This window comes from Rhizopus delemar, genomic scaffold (genome assembly GCF_000149305.1).
Source record: "Rhizopus delemar RA 99-880 supercont3.20 genomic scaffold, whole genome shotgun sequence".
Classification (NCBI taxonomy): domain Eukaryota; kingdom Fungi; phylum Mucoromycota; class Mucoromycetes; order Mucorales; family Rhizopodaceae; genus Rhizopus; species Rhizopus delemar.
In genome coordinates this window covers 362770-381172 of record NW_027137846.1, presented here as the reverse complement: position 1 = coordinate 381172, position 18403 = coordinate 362770, and the positions used below count along the sequence as shown (strand labels likewise).

The following is an 18403-nucleotide window of genomic DNA, read 5'->3' as shown; positions in this document are numbered from 1 at the left end:
AAGAGAAAATGAATAAAGTTCCAAAAAAGGTTAATATTTATAACTCAGCATATCTCAGCAAAAAATCAAGCGTAATTAAGATGGTGGCTTTTTTTTTTTCTTTTTTATAATTTTTTATAGTTTGGTCCACCTGCCAAAAAGACCTCTCTAAGCATGAATATATCAGTTCCCGTTGGTACTGAGGTCGACTATGTATCATTTTCTTTCTATGAACCGAGTGAAATAAGAAAGATATCAGTCAAGCAGATCGTCAATCCTGTACTTTTTGATGCTTTAGGACATCCAACAAAAGGTGGTTTATATGATCCTTCACTCGGTCCATTCCAAAAGACACAAATGTAAACAACAGCCGTAATCAATTCTGAAAAAGAAAAGCAAAACTAACGTAAAATATGAATAGTTGTGCCACCTGTTCTCAAGATCATTTCAACTGTCCTGGACATTTTGGTCATATCGAAATCCCTATTCCAGCATACAACCCGATGTTTTTTGATAACTTGTATGCACTTCTTAGATCAAAATGTGTTTACTGCCATCAATTCCGTATTTCCCGCGCTTTGGTACGTCTAAAGACATGTTAAAATAGTAAAAAGATACTAAGCGAGTTTTTATAGATGAAAAAATACACCGCCCAGTTGACTTTATTACAACATGGCTTGATCAACCAAGCTCAATCACTCGATGAAATCGTTCTCGATTTTAAAAAGGCAAGTGAAGCAAAGGAGGACGAGACATTGGAAGATAGAATGGAGGAAAGTTCGCTTTCATTATCTACAGCTGAGGAATATATTGATTATGTGGATAACTTTATGAAAGATGCCTTGGCCGATGAAGAAGCTCGTAAATATGCAGCACAAGATTATAAAGTGACCGTGATCAACGATGTCAGAAAGAATGTGATGAGAGACTTTATGAAGCACTGTATTCACTCTAAAAAGTGTGGTAACTGTCACGGCATTTCACCTCCTGTTCGTCGTGATGGTGCTGCAAAGTTATTTCAACTTGCTCTCAACAAGAAAGATCAAGCTGTGATGGATCGCATGAAAGAAAGTACCGGCAGTTTTGGCGAGATTAAGGGATTTATTAACGGTCAGCGCTTCTTGACACCTTATGAAGTTCGTAAAGACGTTCAAGCTTTATTTGAAAAAGAAGGGGAAATCACTACATTGCTCTTTGGTGCTCGCGATCCCAGAGTACCTTCTTTTATCAAGAAAGCCACTTACCACATGTTCTTTATTGAAGTTTTGGCCGTTGCACCCACCCGCTTCCGTCCTCCTTCTGTCATGGGAGACAAGACATTTGAATCCCCACAAAATGAACTTTTATCTGCTATTCTCAAAGGCAGTCATCTTGTTCGTGATTTCTCTGAAGAATTGCAAGCCGCTTCTGAGGAAGAACCTGTTGACAAAAAGAAAGTGGAAGTAACCCGCAACCGTTTTGTGGACTCTATTATCAACCTTCAACATGCGGTCAATTCATTCATTGATTCTACAAAGAACCCTACACAGGTTGCACAAGGACAAAATTTGCCACCTGGTATCCGTCAAGCTTTGGAAAAGAAGGAAGGTTTGTTCAGAAAGCACATGATGGGAAAGCGTGTCAACTATGCTGCTCGTTCAGTTATCTCTCCCGATCCCTTTATTGAAACATCTGAAATTGGTATTCCTCCTGTGTTTGCTACAAAGCTTACTTACCCTGAACCAGTCACTCCTCATAATATCAAGGAAATGAGACAGGCTGTCATAAACGGTCCCAACAAATGGCCAGGTGCTACTCACGTTCAAAATGAAGACCAATCGATTGATGTGCTCGGTGATCTTAGTATTGAATCCCGTATTGCTCTTGCAAACTCACTCTTGGCTCCTCAAAGCTCCCACACAGCTCAAAGCGGAAATAACCCTTTCCCTACTCGTACTCAAACTATTAACAAGAAGGTGTTTCGTCATTTACGTAACGGCGACATGCTCTTGTTAAATCGTCAACCTACACTTCACAAGCCTTCAATCATGGCTCACAAGGCCCGTGTGTTGCCCGGAGAAAAGACGATTCGTATGCACTATGCTAATTGTAACACTTATAATGCTGATTTTGATGGTGATGAAATGAACATTCACTTTCCTCAAAATGAAATTGCTCGTGCAGAAGCAGCTCTCATTGCCAACACAGACAATCAATATCTTGTTCCTACCAGTGGTGATCCTCTTCGTGGTCTTATTCAAGATAACGTCGATTCTGGTGTATGGATGAGTTCCCGTGATACCTTTTTCAACAGAGAAGAATACCACCAACTCCTTTATGGTTCTCTTCGTCCTGAAGTTGATGGTACTGGTGGTGGCAAGATCAGAACCTTACCACCTACAATCCTCAAGCCTGAACCTCTTTGGACTGGTAAGCAAGTGATTTCTACCATCATTAAAAACTTGACTTGGGGTAAGGCACAATTGAACATGACCTCCAAGTCCAAGGTAGCTGCCAAGTTCTGGGGACCCAATGCCAAGGATGAAGAAAAGGTGTTGATTGTGGATGGTGAATTGATGCACGGTGTGATGGACAAGTCACAATTTGGTGCTTCTGCCTTTGGTTTGGTTCACTCTATCTATGAAATCTACGGCCCTGAATCTGCTGGTATGCTTTTGAGTATTTTGAGTCGTCTTTTTATCAAATTTATTCAATCTCATGGCTTTACCTGTCGTATGGATGACTTGATTTTGACCAAAGATGGTGACAAGTGGCGTAGAGACTTGCTTGACAATGGCGTTGGACTTGGTAGTGAGGCTCATTTGGAGTTCCTTGGTCTAGCTGAAACAGCTCAAACTGCTACTCCTGAGGTCCTTGCAAAGGAATTCAAGCTTCGTATGAATGAAGTCATTCGTGATGACAACAAATTGGCCGGTCTCGATAATGCTATGAAGGCCAAGGTGAACAAGTTGACTTCTTCCATCACTCAAAAGTGTCTTCCCGATGGTCTCGTGCGTCCATTCCCCAAGAATGACATGCAAATGATGACTGTCTCTGGTGCCAAGGGTTCCAATGTCAATGCCACTCAGATTTCTTGTTTACTTGGTCAACAAGAATTAGAAGGTCGTCGTGTACCTCTTATGGTCTCTGGTCGTTCATTGCCTTCTTTCCGTCCATTCGATACCAGTGCTCGTGCTGGTGGTTTTGTTACAGGTCGTTTCTTGACGGGTATCCGTCCTCAAGAATACTATTTCCACTGTATGGCTGGTCGTGAAGGTTTGATTGATACTGCTGTCAAGACATCCCGTTCTGGTTACTTGCAGCGTTGTTTGATGAAGCATCTTGAAGGTTTACGTGTACATTACGATCATACCGTTCGTGATTCTGATGGATCCGTCTTACAATTCCACTATGGTGAAGATTCTTTGGATGTTATCAAGGCTAAACACATCAATCAATTCAGTTTCTCTGCTCACAACTTTGAGTCTCTTTCTCAAAAATACCACCCCAAGGCTGCTCTTGCCTCACTTGAGATCAAGCAAGGTGAAGAATACGCAAAGAAGGCCTTGAAGAAGCCAGGCAAGTACGACCCCGCACTTTCTGTCTATAACCCTGGTACCCATCTTGGTGTCGTCTCTGAAAGATTTGCTCTTGCCATGAAGGAATATGTTGAAAAGAATCCTGATGCCATGCCATTTGAGAAGGGTAGTGAAAGTTCCAAAAACACGGCTCGTTATGCTGGCTTGACAAAGAACAAGTTCAAGGCCCTGATGAACCTCAAGTATCTCCACAGTTTGGTTGAGCCTGGTGAAGCCGTCGGTATCTTGGCTGCTCAATCCGTAGGTGAACCTTCAACACAAATGACACTCAACACTTTCCACTTTGCTGGTTATGGTGCTGCTAACGTTACCTTGGGTATCCCTCGTCTTCGTGAAATTATCATGACGGCTGCTCGCAAGATCAAGACCCCCACGATGTTGTTACCTCTTTGTGCTGAGACAACGCCCAAGAAGGCCGCTCAGTTCTGTAAATCAGCCTCTCGATTGACCTTGGCTCAATTAGTGGACAACGTGATCGTGAAGGAAAAGATTAGCGCCAAGTCCTCAGAAAACAACTACCGTAGATCAAAGACATACTCTATTCGTGTCAATATGTTTGATGAAAAGGAATACAACGAAGAATATCGTGTTTCTGCTAAACGTGTTAAGGAAGTGTTGGCTACTACTTTCTTGAAGGATCTTGAAGAGTTGATTCGTAGAGATATTAAGGATACCAAAAAGATTGAAGACATTAGTAAGGGTCAAAAGATGGACGGACCTCAAGATACAAATGAAGATGAAAACATGGGTGATAATACAGCTGCTGGATATGTTTCTGATGATGCAGAAGATTTGGATGCCAAGACAGCACGTAAATCAGCAGAGAACAAACCACAAGCTAGTTATGATGAACCTGATGAGGATGATGATGTGGTTCCTGAAGAAGAAAATGAAAAGAGCTTGGAAGATGAAGAAGCAGAATTTGAACAAGCCATCCTTGCTGGTGCTGTCGATGATGAAGAAACACCCAAGAGAACATCCTCTAAAGGAGGAAAGATCGAGAAACAAGCTGTTGAGAAGAGTAAATACTGTACTAAATTTAACTTTGATGACGCCAATGGTGCTTTCTGTGAGATTGATATGGAATTCCCTGCTGATACCAAGAAGATTCTTATGGTATCCTTAATTGAAAAGTCTTGTGCCCGAGTGGTTGTTCATGAAGTCAAGGGTATCTCTAAATGTTTCGAATATATCAATCCTACTGAAAATGATACTTCCGTAAGTCTTTATCTATCGACAACAACATTGTTTAACAAATTATTTCTGATAGAAACGTCTTCAAACTGAAGGTGTAAACCTTAGAGGAATGTGGGCATTCTCTGATATTATTGATGTCAACTACATTGATACCAATGATATTGCAGCTATATTAAACACATATGGTGTTGAGGCAGCCAGAAATGCTGTTATTAAGGAAGTTGGCAGTGTATTTGCTGTATACGGTATCAAGGTGGATCGCCGACACTTGACGCTTATTGCTGATTACATGACCTTTGAAGGTGGATACAAGCCTTTCTCACGTATCGGTATCGGTTCCAATGTCTCACCTTTTGTGAAGATGAGTTTCGAATCCACTTGTAAATTCTTGACTGAAGCAACACTGCACGGTGACTTTGATAGTCTGGACTCTCCATCTTCACGTATCGTTGTTGGTCGTGTTGTTGAAGGAGGAACTGGATCATTTGATGTTTTACAGCCTCTTGTTACTGCTGCTTAATTTTTATAGACCTTCTTTATATTACTTTGTCTTTCTGCATTTTATAAATACAACAATTCTTTCATTTTTTAAAACATAAAAAAAAAACGGCATATATAAACCATAAAAGTTCATCATTATAGTGAGCTTTTGATCTGGGCTTTTTTTTTTTTTCGTTCGATGATTTTTTTTGTCCTTCCAAAAAAAAAGCAGTGACTGTTAAATTCAAAAGAGGCAAAAAAAAAAAATTCTAACCCACCCCAGCTGCAAGCCTTCCCCTACTTTTTTTTTTCCTTTTTGACAGCAATAGAGAATATGTCTTCTTTAAGGCTCACATTTAAAACAAAGACGCTGCTTCAAACAGCACCTTCAACAAGACTTTTTCACTCTGCCACACCAGTTTTATCTCACATTGGACGTAAGCCGATCGCATACTCTCAAGAAGTGAGCATTGAACATGACCTGACACCTATTCTTGAACCTCGTATTCCTTCTGAATTAAACAACACAACTTTAAACATCAGTGGACCACTCGGAAAGCAATCATTACCCATCAAGCCCTTTGTGAAACTCGATTTTACAGCAGCCGCACAAGATAATCCCAATGCTGAAAACTTGCTTGAAGTCAGTGTAGAGGACAAGACAGAGAAACAACAAAGAGCCATGTGGGGAACGACCCGTGCGTTGATCAACAATGCTATTGTGGGTGTATCAGACGGTTACAAGGTTCACTTGCGCCTGGTGGGTGTCGGTTACAGGGGCACACTCGAAAACAATGTCTTATCTCTCAAATTGGGTTATTCTCATCCTGTTCTGATGAAGATACCCGAGGGTCTCACCTGTACAGTACCTCAACCGAATCGTGTTATATTAAGTGGTGTCGACTTGCAACAAGTCACAGAATTCGCTGCAAAGATTCAACGTTGGAGAAAGCCAGAACCTTATAATCAAAAGGGTATCTTTATTAATGATGAAACGATCAAGAAGAAGGAAGGAAAGAAGAAATAAGAAAATAGTTCAGTAAATAGATAGAATAAAGCAATTTTTATTTTTTGGAAGCAACGAAAACTACATTTCTAGGAGAAGCTGAAAGATCAAAGAGGGGATAAGCACACACATGATCTGTTGATTCTTCCAGATAGAGCCATCTGTCTACGAGAATGATACTTTCAATAATAGGTGCCATCAAAGCTCTTAGTGTCCACAGTGTGACAAATTGCTTATCCACCTGTTTCTTTTTTGCATTTAAATAATGCTCTTTTGCTTCTTGTTCAGTGATTGTGTCTGCTGGTAATTTCAGTCTCTTTAGAGCAGCGGCCACAAATGAAGAGAATTCTTTGTTTTGTTTAATTCGCCCAAGGATGGGTGGATCATTGATATCAGATAGACCTCTTTCTACGAGCATTTCCTAATCATAGACAGTGTCAGCTTATTAGTTTTCAACTTGAGCTTATACTTCTTTACTTGAAGTAAACCACGAAAGAAATAATTATCAAAAGCCTTTATGCATTGCTCTCCTTCCTCTACCCAGCGAGAAGGCGAATGACAAGAGAGTACACGTGCGGTTGATTTCAATTGCATGCCTTTTTCTTGAAGTATCTTACTCATAGGGAAACCAGAAGGAGTCAAGGCATTATAACAGCAACCCACATTGACCGCACATGCTATCTGATCATTTTCAGTAAACAATCGAAAGATGTGAGGTGACAGGTCTCCACAGGTATGCAGACCGGTCACCAACCACTTTTTGTCTACGGCATCGTCCAGGATGTGTGAAAGATTTTCTGAAGTGACCTTTTCTGTCACGTGCCTTAGGTTCGCCCACTGTTCCTTCTCCTTTGTTTGCTTTTTCGCTTTTTCATCAAACCTTATCGCTCCCTTGGTTTGAATCTCGGACATGTCTACCGCAAGCACCTCCAGTCCATAATCAAAGGCCAATGCACGCGATAGATAGCCTTGGCCTGACCCAAGATCAATCACGGAGGTAATGCCTTGTTGGTCAGCTACGTCTTTGATCAGTTGACTCATCAATCTCACTTCATGAATCTTTTTGTCGCTCATCCCACCCAGGATTTGTTTACTAATCTCTTTATCTATCAGTGACTTATCAGCACCTAACGTAGTGATTAGTGGAAAAAAGAAGACGAACGGTGTGAGCATAGAGGACGTACTTCTTGGTAAAGCTAAATCTCTTGTTTTTTCCAAGTAGTGTTGTAAAGAAGTTGGCCAGATGGACTACAAGGAAATTAATTACGAGATTCAAAAGGATGCACATCGTTTACATAATCACTTGTTTCTAATGTCAAGTCTAATATAGCCGAAGTCCAGTCATCACCTGCCTGATCTAAGCGAGACATAAGGGCTTGTCTCCACTGTATGTCAAACTGTTCCCACTGACGGTGTGTGATGAAATTGAAAGGCAAGACGTGAATCAACCAGTGATATTCATTATAAAAATTCAAAAGTTCATTTAAATAGTCTACAACTGTTTTATCTTTGTATTTTGCAGGTAATTGAATAGACTTCATGAAAAAAGAGAGTGGAGAAATTTTTTTTTTAAAATTTATTTCTTCACCACTTGATTTTGTCTGGGAAAAATTCACGGATCAAGTCAAGATAGAAAGGCTTCAAGTCTTCCACGTTGGGTGCTTCTTCTGCCTTTGAATAAAGATCGTATTGGTTGAATATCTTGACCCACTTCATCATTTTGACATCATGTTCATTTAATAACCAAGAGTATTGTCCAGATGTGTGGCATGGATAAAACGAATGATAACGAATAATAAACGCAGCTTCAGGAGGCAGGAAATCCTTGACGACGTGATAAAGATATTCATCGTGGCCGTAGCTCATATGAATCTTGTCTAAACCACAATGAGGTGTGTAAATACCATATCTGCTAGAGTACTCGGGATGATTAAAATCAGGATTTTTTTCAAAGTATTTGTGATATACAATTTCTTTAGAGAATTCACAGCCTACAGGAAAAGTATCTCCAACAACCTAACAGAATTGAATCAGTTTTTGTAGGGGATGACAACCATAACTTACAGTCCACTGTGGCTCACCTAAAAAGAACAAGTATTTACCAAGATCATGAATCAAAGCAACCAAAATCATCCACCTCGGTTGGTTATCTCTTCTCGCGGCCTCAGCCGATTGGAGTGCGTGCATGATTTGTGTCATTTGGGTATCAGGGTCCGACTCATCCACAAGTGTGTTTAAAACTTCCAATGCTTCCCAGATTCCCATCTCACCATGTGTAAGACCGTTGTACTTTTCTTTTTGCTTCAAGACGTGTTCAAGAGTTTGCTTTTCGTGATTTTCTTTGTAGAGGTTGGCCACAGTAGGTTGTAACTCACTAGCTGCTTCATAGTCACGAAAATCATTGGTTTCTTTACTTGAAAAGTTATCACCGTACTTTTGTTTGATAAATGTTTCCCAAGCTTCACTCACTCGAATGGCTTCTGATAAATTTCTCATTGTAATAAAGGATAAAGTAAAAGAAGAAAAAGAAGAAAAAAAAAAGGAGAGAGGTTCTTTTTATTATAGATCCCTTTTTTTTTTTCCCGTTATTTTGTATTGATTTGAAACAAAAAGCGAAAAAGCTGAATTTTTCAGGTTCAGTAATTAAGCATTTCCCACACCAGAATAAAATGTATCATACGTTTATGCATTTAATTGTTCAACCTTTATTTTTAAATAAACTTTATTTCACGTTGTTTAAAATATTTTTTTTTTTTCCATTTGTAAACAAACAGTAGATTTTGTATTTATTTGGAAAAAACTGCAAATTTCAAATCCATCTGCACAGCTTTTACAGCCATTTCAGAACGTAAAGTCGCTGGTTTTGAATTTGATGTTATGCAAAAAAAAAAGACTTTGTGTTCAACAATAATGTCAAATGGTCCGAAAATCAAGTCGTGTCCTAGATTTGTTGACCTTGTTTAATGACCCAATAATATTCTTGGAATTTTATTTGTATAAATCAAAGCGATGGTTTCATTGTCCTTATTTCTTTTTCTTTCTTTATTTTACAAGCATTCAAAATGAGTATGCATTTTTTTTACGCTGATGATCAAGGGCATGTTGTTGATGAACATAGGGTTAAGCCGATGGAACTTTCTGTTGATGAAGAGCCTTTCGCTATCGAAACAATAAGCTCTCGTACTCATTTTCTGCAAAATAAACTCTCTAAGCCCACATTGCATTCAGCTGGAGATGAAAGAAATCATGTAGATGTTTATATGATGTTATGCAATAAGCGACGTTATACATTTTACTCTGATGACGAAAAAAAAAACTCTTGGCAAGTGCTGTGAAAACAAGCAAAGATAGAAGTATGGCTTCAAAGGTTTTTGTCACAAATCTTTGTATAAATATCGCAACAACAGATGCTCGAAAGAACTCTATCATGAAAGTCATTGGGTCCATAAGGCATCGGTTCGTCTTTGATTCATTCGAACCTTTTTTGAATCTCAATGCAGTCTTTTGCGTTTGACAACTCACAGCTGACAACACATCTTTTTATTCCTCACTCAAGCTCCTCTTGCATTCAATCTATCATCATCAACATGGTCTTTGTGATAAAGAGTAAATATATCCTTGCCCTGATGTGAACTTTCAAACTATTACACCTTCTTTCAATACTAGACTCGATGGCTGTCCTGAAAAAAAGAGATCTGAAAGTGTTCTAGCCAATCATTGTTTGAGCACTTTTGAATGACTTTTTTTTTTTTTACTTCTTCACTTTTTTCTGATGGAAACTACTATCAAGTGTTGTAAAACTCTTAAAGTTCCTTGGCACTCGATTTCGCCAACGAGCCAATAAAGCATAGGCCGTTCTAAAAGCCATAAAAGGGCAGTCATTCTTTTAGCCTGATTAATTCTTCATCACTTATTGTCTTATTGTGCTTAATAAAACGAGTATCATTTAGATATAATGGCATCATTGCTTTTTTTTTTTTTTTTTTTTTTTTTTCAACAACATGCGGTATTTATTGCAAAGACTGACAGAATGGGAATAGTTGGTGGAATTAGTAGTCAATGATGAGGGAATATTTGTACGAAAAAATTGGAGAGGTTCAAATCACGAAGTCAAATACTTGGGCAGTTTGTATAGCAACTGATTTGTTGGCAGCCACAATGGATGGTATTAGGAGATCAGCAAGACTGCTGAGGTACTTGCTCAATGCATCGTTCTTTAAAATGGGAATGTTACTATTTGCTGAGGGATACAATCGAAGTATGTCCAACAATATGGTTTTGATTCTGTCAGTTGCCAGAGAAGCCCATTCCTCTATATTGTTCCTAGGTAAGTGTGCACTCTCGCCATGTTTCAACACAAGAGCGCCAATGGCACGAAAAAGGCAGGTTCCAGGTGTAATGAATGGTTTTTTCAAGCCAGAGAAGAGAGAGAGTGTGTGTGTGAGAGAACCGAACAGGAACTAAGAATCTTGGATGGACAACTAAAAGAGGACAAGAGAGGGTGGCGTTAAGGGCTTGAAGTTGTGAACTGCAATTATGACTTACAATAGTGGATGAGCAAAAGCGAGACAAAGATAAGTAAAGATAGGAATATTCTGGCACCAGGGTTGTTACCACGATCATAATCTGCCAGTGTGAATACACTGAACGGGTGGCAGGTATGTGACTTGGTGATGGGGCCAGAGGATCGACAGTGTGTATGCATTTGGTGAGCTAAACTTGCTTCGAATCTACCGTAGCTGGTAAATGATGTTGGATGAGGACATACATGAGGTTTGAGGTGATGCTAGCATGACCAACCCTTCTTGCAAGAAGGTTGAATCGAGATAAATTTTTATGCTCATAGGATCAGCAGTGGTGGTCAGTTGGAAAGACATGCACTTGGAACCGATACATGGCTTCATTTTGGTATCCATGCGAATATTTGACGTGATCAATATGTTGGAAACTTGGGTGCCAATCACCAGTTTAACACCATCTGAACGTTGAAGACTTACAGGCCATATATCGGGGTACATGGTGTCAATGGGAGGTGGTATTGATGTAGTTATTGAAGCACCTTTCTCTTTTCCAAATGTTTCACGATGTACATCGACGTGCTTGGTTCTTCCATAAGCTTCTACAGTATTGGCCATGATAGCTCGCCCATTGCGAGTGTTATGCATTATGGCGTCAGACAACAGCTTGGCAGTAAAATATCTGACTTGTGGATGGCATTCCTAGTCATTGTTCAGCATTTTGCAAACATCTGGAGACAGCTCAACATAGTGGTGTTGTCGAATTAGCTTTGCGTAAGGTGAAGAGGCAAGAACACGCTCAAAACCTGGAACAGTCGTGGACGCGCATTTCCTGCAAACAACTTTGTCCATTTCATCAAAGGAACGCTTCAATGGCGAAATGGACATGAGAGTATCGTTATCTGATATGATGCGACTGACAATGCGCTCATGAGCCAGGACATTTTGCTTCGTACCATTTTTGCTAAACATGGCCAATGGTTTTAGCTGAAGGGTATCCACAATGAACAAGGTCTTTTTTTGGTCAATTGGATGGCTGTCAGTTATTTGGCAGGCATTGATCACCGCTTCGTCAAAGTTCCGTCTCCGTGATATTAAAATTTCTATAGGTTTGACATCAAGATTGCTAGATTATAGTGAAGGCAGTATTGTAGGTAGTGGTTCATGATTTGCTATTGGATCTTCTGGTTCCAAAAAAGTGGTACTGTAAAACCAATTTTGTGAGCACGAGTTTTCATATCCTATCAAAAACGTTTACCTTTCTGGTTCTATCTCACCCAACTGCAGGTGACATCGCTTAATATGATTACGAAGTTGTTCCAGTGCCTCAAATTGCAAGTAACAGGAAGGGCATTGGTAGTCAGTGATGGTGGAAGTCTCTTCAGTAGAAATAAGATCATAGCAATCAGATGCTTTGGTTCGACCTTTCGTACTAGTAGAAAGTAACCAATCGCGGTTTTATAGTGTTCGTGCAAGTTCCATTCTTACATGAATTCGCTTTTGCCACAAATATGGCAAGCGAATACAAGAAATGCTTTCACTTTCGATGCCATGTTGACATGTAAAAGGGGGAAAAAAAGGGAAAACAAGATGTGAGAAAAAGTGTTTCGGCCAATTACCAGTCTTCTATTCGCACCAAAATTTGCACAATGATTGGCTAGAACACTTTCAGATCTCTTTTTTTCAGGACAGCCATCGAGTCTAGTATTGAAAGAAGGTGTAATAGTTTGAAAGTTCACATCAGGGCAAGGATATATTTACTCTTTATCACAAAGACCATGTTGATGATGATAGATTGAATGCAAGAGGAGCTTGAGTGAGGAATAAAAAGATGTGTTGTCAGCTGTGAGTTGTCAAACGCAAAAGACTGCATTGAGATTCAAAAAAGGTTCGAATGAATCAAAGACGAACCGATGCCTTATGGACCCAATGACTTTCATGATAGAGTTCTTTCGAGCATCTGTTGTTGCGATATTTATACAAAGATTTGTGACAAAAACCTTTGAAGCCATACTTCTACCTTTGCTTGTTTTCACAGCGCTTGCCGAGAGATTTTTTTACATAACATCAGCGACTTTACTTTTTGAAATGACTGTAAGCTAATAATTATAATTCATCTCCATTACTCGATTTTCCTTAATTTCTCTTTTGTAACCCCCTTTGTAGTGATGTTTTATAAAATACACTAAATCATAAACTAGACTCAATTGGTATTCATGTCACACTGAACTCCACAAATTGGCGGTACAATTACAAAATTAGAATGAATGGCTTCTTGTTTGACATATTACAAACATCTTGTTTGTACAAACCTTGGTATGAATCAGATGAGTCAATAAAGGAAAAAAGAAAGATCCAGAATTTAAAAGTGAAAAAAAAAAAAACGTATGTATTTCCTATAAAAGGTGATTAGATCAGCAAAAATGCGCTTCTCCCGCCTTGCGAAACAAATAAATATTAAAGTTTATGCTTTAAAATATTTAAGCGCGGGTTTGAAAAGATAACAAGCAAGATAAAAGGTGTATGAGTCGCAAAACTATTTTATTTTATTGAATGAAATGATCATTCACTGACTTTTCTTCTTCTTTACTGATAAGAATAGAGGTGATAGAATATTAATTGAAAAGAACTTGTAATCAAGTCATTGATTCTTGAGCTGATGTGCTTTTTATACAAGCAAAGTAATATATATTTTAAACACTAAACAGGATACTATAAATGATAAGAAAAGTAAAAATGTGATATAGTTTTATTCAAGAAAGAGAGATGAGAAGATGCTACATTACTAAATAAAGATGATATTTATACTTTAAACAAGTAAGCTTGAATTCATCTATAGAATAAAGAATAAGGATTTTACTATTCACTCTTAACTGTCTCAGACTGACTATGACAAATAGATGTAATCAGATATTGAGCCTTAGTCATCATAGAGATGATAGTTATATACTGAGAAGGAATATCTTGTATGATCTTATTGCTGCATAAAAAGCTTAAAATTCCCTTTTATAAAATCAATGAATCATATTTCAACTGGAATTAAACTTTGTACGATTCATAGCAAATATAAAAAGTCATTTCTCTTGTTTTACAAAGTACATTCAACATTAAAGTAGAGCTCAAATTGAAGACTAGTACTTCTATTTGACTTAAATTACAACCGGTCAATATCGATATCAACTTGAAGCGATATAGAAAAGGCCGTGGGTCTTTATGATGGTCCATTGTATATAGTAGTGATGATACAGATTATCAAAAGAAAAGGTACAACATGCTAAAGATAGTTTTAATAGAAAAAGGACTATTGTCTGATTGCAGAGTTGCTGAATAAGTATATGCACAAAATAGTTTTAATTGTTCCTACTTTTTATGTTTTTATTTGCAACTATGAACAGTGCTTTACATTTTTCTTGCAAATTTTTTTTTTTGAAATGGGATACTTCATAAACGGCCCATACGCTTTTTATTATTTCTATGAAGCTAATAGTGTGCATCGGACGGTTTTTCTTAGGTTCTTGTAGTATTCTTATGTTTTCTTTATTTACATATTTAACAGGACATTATTAGATATTCGTAAGTGGTAGCAAATTCGATTAACCTATAACTCGATTACATCGTACACTTGATCAAACTTTTCTTTTTCTGAATCCTTAAATCCAGGCCGTGACTTGTGGAGACGATCAATTTCATTACAATCATATTTCTCTGTCCATGCTCTGGCTATCTTATACACATAAGTAATATGCATAAATTCCTCATCAACAAAGTCATCTTTATCACACGGCTGTAACTCTGATTCCTCGTAAAGATACCATTTGCTTTCTTTTTCAGATACCCTCTGGACGTAGCATGAATCAATGTCATCTATATCTTTCAAATCCATCCAATTAAAATTTTCGCGGTAGTATTCATCAAGCAGGATGGTATTCAATTCGTCTTCTTCCAATACAATACCTTTTTCATCACAAAGAATAGCAATCTTTTCATATGTGTTTCTTTTCTTGTCCAATTTTATAAACATTTTTGTTTCTTCGTAATATGGCTCAATGTCATAGTTCTCCACATGAACATACTTTTTAATTTGAAGGTAAAGATCAACCGCCTCAAAAAGAATAAAACAATCGTCCTCTTTAATTTTTTCAAGCATTTCTTCTGCCTCTTCTTTGCTTATTCCAAATTCTTTTTGAAAAGCCTCGATTACTTTTTCATCTGTCCTATCCATCTTAAATCTCAAGCCAATCGTTTTTATATCGTCTTTTTCGGTATTTAGAGACCAGACTATCAATCTTAAGGAACACAAAACAAGCTCTAGGCCAAGCCACAGGTATACATCCTCCTCTGCCATTTGCTGAACCACCAAGTAGGAGCCCAAATAACCAACAACGATGCCCAAAGCAGAAATACAGCCGATAATACAAGTAACTAGCATAATGTATTTATTACCAAAATGATGAGGTATTAAAATAAATTCCATGATCGGCACAATATCGTAAAGATCAAAGGATCCAAACAGCATGAGAATAGAGTCTACACAACAAACATAAGAAGCAACAAAACTTGAACATGTCAAAAGCAAAGGAAAATAAATGCTGTCTAAGGAAGGAGTATGATAGTAGTGAGGTATATAAGGAACAAAGTTGAGACAAGATAAGCCAAAGCATGAAGCCAGAGAGAGTATCCACCAACTATTATCGAATGCAGGTGCATCCAAGTATATTTTCACATCATGTTTTTGTAACCAACTTAGTTTGCTATCCGAAATATTTTGTATTTTCAACTTTACTTTTTCCTTCAGCTTATATTTGTCAAATTCTGAGCGATTTATACCCATATTCTTCACAATTTGATCTGGTAAAAATGATTTCAAGAGATATTTTGATAGACCAAGTACACCAAACATGGACATACCACAGGCAGCAGGGAATAGGTAGCCTTTTGATAATGTCAAGGCAGCGTTTCCATCACACATCTCTGTTCCCAAGATACCAAGTACAGCAGCCACATCTTGAATACCCGATGCGAAAATAGAACCAAACGATTCATTATCTTCAGACATAAAGCAAAAGTAAAAACAGAAGCAGAAGCAAAGAAAGAAGAGCTCTTTACGCTCAGCATTTGATTCCACAAAACAATCTTGATTTGAAAGTAACACAAGCACAACAAGCCCCCCTTCTCAAATGCTATAAAGTAAAAGGGATATTTGATCAACAAAGTAAAGCAAGGCACAGAATAGAATAGAGATAGTAATAAAGTTGATCCAACTAAAAAATGATGTCAATTTCAGTATTATAGTTGATTTGAGGATGTTTTTTTTTGTCACTATTTTGATATGGACTCAGAATAATAATGTTTTCTTTGTATTCCACAAGTTGTGTTTTTGTATTTCCGTGTCTGCTAAGATAAAGCTCTGTCTTGCGATATACGCAAAAGATTTGCTTACATTTTCTGCATAAAAATAAGAGATTGTTCCTTTAGCCAGTGCTGCTGATTATTTGAGTCTCTTCCTGAATATAATAAAACAGACAAACAAGAGATTGTATGGAATGAACCTATTATTTAAGCATTATAAATCGTTAACAACAGCTTCAAAGCTCTTTCTATTCTGAACAAAAGAAACTATAAAAAGGGATGAAAAGCAATAATTATAATCATTTCTTATAAATTCAGTAACTGAGACACAGCAGCAATGTTACACTTTCTTTTACTCAACAATTTTCTTCTATTGATCCTGTATTCCTTACATAAATGAAGAGCTTTTTTTTAATTATTCTATACAGAAAATAATAGTCTAAGAAAACAGAGCAAAATGCAAATAATCCTGTATTGAATGTCTAATAGTAACCATTCTGACTTGTTTTGAAAATCAAGTATGGAACAACAGAATAGAGAAATAGTGTAAGTAAATTTATTAAGGTTTTTAACTATAGCATCTTGTTACTATAATCGTTGAAACCTTTCCATTCAGTAATAATGACTTCTGCCCTCCTTTTACAGAATAAAAACTAAGAGACGTAACACACGTAATAACAAAATGATAACAAGCATAATAATATTGCCATACAACATAACTCGACCATCATCCCAACCATTTTCATTCACAAAACTTTTATCCACAAACCCACTTATATATGGGCAATGAAATCTAAGCAAATACAATCAAACAGCAATACTTTCAAAAAATCGTTGACATTAATCCAGTTAAAGTCAATTAAGGGCACAGGGTGTTATGTGCCTTCTTGATCTATCCAAATGAAAGGTGGGACATTTGAAAACATGTGTTGTCTGATAAAGAAAACCGTTGTTCGGACAGTGAGCTACCTTGATCTCAAAAAGATCATTATGATGAAGAATATGACAGTGATAACTGTGAATACAAACAATTGTAGCAATGAATTATGCTATGTTTTCAGTCTCTGATTAATTTTATTTCTACCTATTTTCATTCGCATGTAAGGTTTCTTCGCTAAATAACCCATCCAAGAATTTATATAAGAAGCATAGTAACTTCTATGTAATACTCTCAGAAACTAATGAAGTGTCTGTACATATTGCCATCTCCATAGCATGAATGCAATAATCTACATATATGGTTGGTATAGACAGATGTTATGTTTCATTCTATGCAAAGGCCTGGTTATTTGCTAAAATAAAGTGGTTGCCACATACATTTTTACAAAGATTGACAATACATTGTATCAATGTATTTACATCAATAAAAGAATTCTTTTAAATGTTCTTATTTTACCACAAATAAGATATTGTTGAATCTGTCCAATATGGCAGTGTATACCAAAATGAATAAAAGAAGTGGAACGTGATTATCTTTGTGGAGGTGCAATGCTACTTCATTCAGACACTTTTATTCACAATTAATCGAGTTTAAAATAGATACGGAGCAGTAACCGCCTTTTATCTTTATCAAATTACATAATTTCATAATTATAAAAGAATCCAAAGCTAGCTTTACTGTGCTTGTTTATCTTTATTTTCTATAGAGTCTGTTCACAATTTAGCTTTTGATATTAAAAACACTATAGATATTAACAGTTATGAAGGAGCAATGTGATTGTCCAGCTCAGGATCCAACAGCTCATGAGGAATATTTTTAAAAGAAAAAATAAAAGAATTATTTGTAATTTGAATGTTTATAATAAAAAAACAAAACTTGATCAGAATGATTCATGAGGACGAGTAAGCAGAGACCAACGCTCTTAACAACTTACATTGACATGCATGCTAATATCCGATAGGTTGGCTGACGTGTGATAGATGATAGGATCTCTGTTTGAATCTCTCCAAGAGGTGTCTCTATATACGAGCGATATGATCCCAACCAAAGTCTTGGCACGCTGACAGATTCTCTTAAGCATTTTAAATTATGGTTTCGCCTATACTTTCATATATCCCGATCATTGCAGGTCCCTCTATACGTATTCAGTTCTAATGAAGATGAGTTTGGAGAAAGCATGTATACAAAGCATTTATTCAAAAGGTATATCGAATGTATTAAACTTCAACCAATCAATTGTCTCGTACAAAACAAAGATTACTAACGCAGACCATATGAAAAGTGAAAATGATCAAAATATGTATAAAAAACATTTAATTTAGAAATGATCAACATAGCTTAGGTTTTGCTATTATTC

At 37.2% G+C, this 18403-nt stretch overlaps 9 protein-coding genes across 9 annotated transcripts; 3 read left to right on the top strand and 6 right to left on the bottom strand.

The window, feature by feature from the left end:
* Positions 1-8: 8 nt before the first annotated feature.
* On the top strand, positions 9-5274 carry RO3G_16519 (uncharacterized protein; the record flags this gene model as incomplete). Its single annotated transcript, XM_067671103.1, has 5 exons — positions 9-29; positions 121-338; positions 401-560; positions 615-4775; positions 4828-5274. The coding sequence occupies 5 exons, from the start codon at positions 9-11 to the stop codon at positions 5272-5274; spliced, it is 5007 nt and encodes a 1668-aa protein (XP_067527204.1).
* Positions 5275-5916: 642 nt separating this feature from the next.
* Positions 5917-6261, top strand: RO3G_16518 (mitochondrial 54S ribosomal uL6m domain-containing protein; the record flags this gene model as incomplete). The annotated part of the gene is made up of 1 exon (XM_067671102.1): positions 5917-6261. One exon carries the CDS (start codon positions 5917-5919, stop codon positions 6259-6261), a length of 345 nt encoding a protein of 114 aa, XP_067527203.1.
* A 144-nt stretch (positions 6262-6405) lies between these two features.
* RO3G_16517 (uncharacterized protein) lies at positions 6406-7610 on the bottom strand (the record flags this gene model as incomplete). Its single annotated transcript, XM_067671101.1, has 3 exons — positions 6406-6419; positions 6858-7488; positions 7536-7610. 3 exons carry the CDS (start codon positions 7608-7610, stop codon positions 6406-6408), a joined length of 720 nt encoding a protein of 239 aa, XP_067527202.1.
* A 214-nt stretch (positions 7611-7824) lies between these two features.
* Positions 7825-8736, bottom strand: RO3G_16516 (uncharacterized protein; the record flags this gene model as incomplete). Its single annotated transcript, XM_067671100.1, has 2 exons — positions 7825-8256; positions 8305-8736. The coding sequence occupies 2 exons, from the start codon at positions 8734-8736 to the stop codon at positions 7825-7827; spliced, it is 864 nt and encodes a 287-aa protein (XP_067527201.1).
* A 566-nt stretch (positions 8737-9302) lies between these two features.
* On the top strand, positions 9303-9708 carry RO3G_16515 (uncharacterized protein; the record flags this gene model as incomplete). The annotated part of the gene is made up of 2 exons (XM_067671099.1): positions 9303-9505; positions 9648-9708. 2 exons carry the CDS (start codon positions 9303-9305, stop codon positions 9706-9708), a joined length of 264 nt encoding a protein of 87 aa, XP_067527200.1.
* A 1262-nt stretch (positions 9709-10970) lies between these two features.
* Positions 10971-11375, bottom strand: RO3G_16514 (uncharacterized protein; the record flags this gene model as incomplete). Its single annotated transcript, XM_067671098.1, has 1 exon — positions 10971-11375. The coding sequence occupies one exon, from the start codon at positions 11373-11375 to the stop codon at positions 10971-10973; it is 405 nt and encodes a 134-aa protein (XP_067527199.1).
* Positions 11376-11459: 84 nt separating this feature from the next.
* RO3G_16513 (uncharacterized protein) lies at positions 11460-12310 on the bottom strand (the record flags this gene model as incomplete). Its single annotated transcript, XM_067671097.1, has 3 exons — positions 11460-11883; positions 12016-12189; positions 12246-12310. The coding sequence occupies 3 exons, from the start codon at positions 12308-12310 to the stop codon at positions 11460-11462; spliced, it is 663 nt and encodes a 220-aa protein (XP_067527198.1).
* Positions 12311-14355: 2045 nt separating this feature from the next.
* On the bottom strand, positions 14356-15813 carry RO3G_16512 (uncharacterized protein; the record flags this gene model as incomplete). Its single annotated transcript, XM_067671096.1, has 1 exon — positions 14356-15813. One exon carries the CDS (start codon positions 15811-15813, stop codon positions 14356-14358), a length of 1458 nt encoding a protein of 485 aa, XP_067527197.1.
* A 1966-nt stretch (positions 15814-17779) lies between these two features.
* On the bottom strand, positions 17780-18127 carry RO3G_16511 (uncharacterized protein; the record flags this gene model as incomplete). The annotated part of the gene is made up of 2 exons (XM_067671095.1): positions 17780-17788; positions 17981-18127. 2 exons carry the CDS (start codon positions 18125-18127, stop codon positions 17780-17782), a joined length of 156 nt encoding a protein of 51 aa, XP_067527196.1.
* Between the last annotated feature and the right edge of the window lie 276 nt (positions 18128-18403).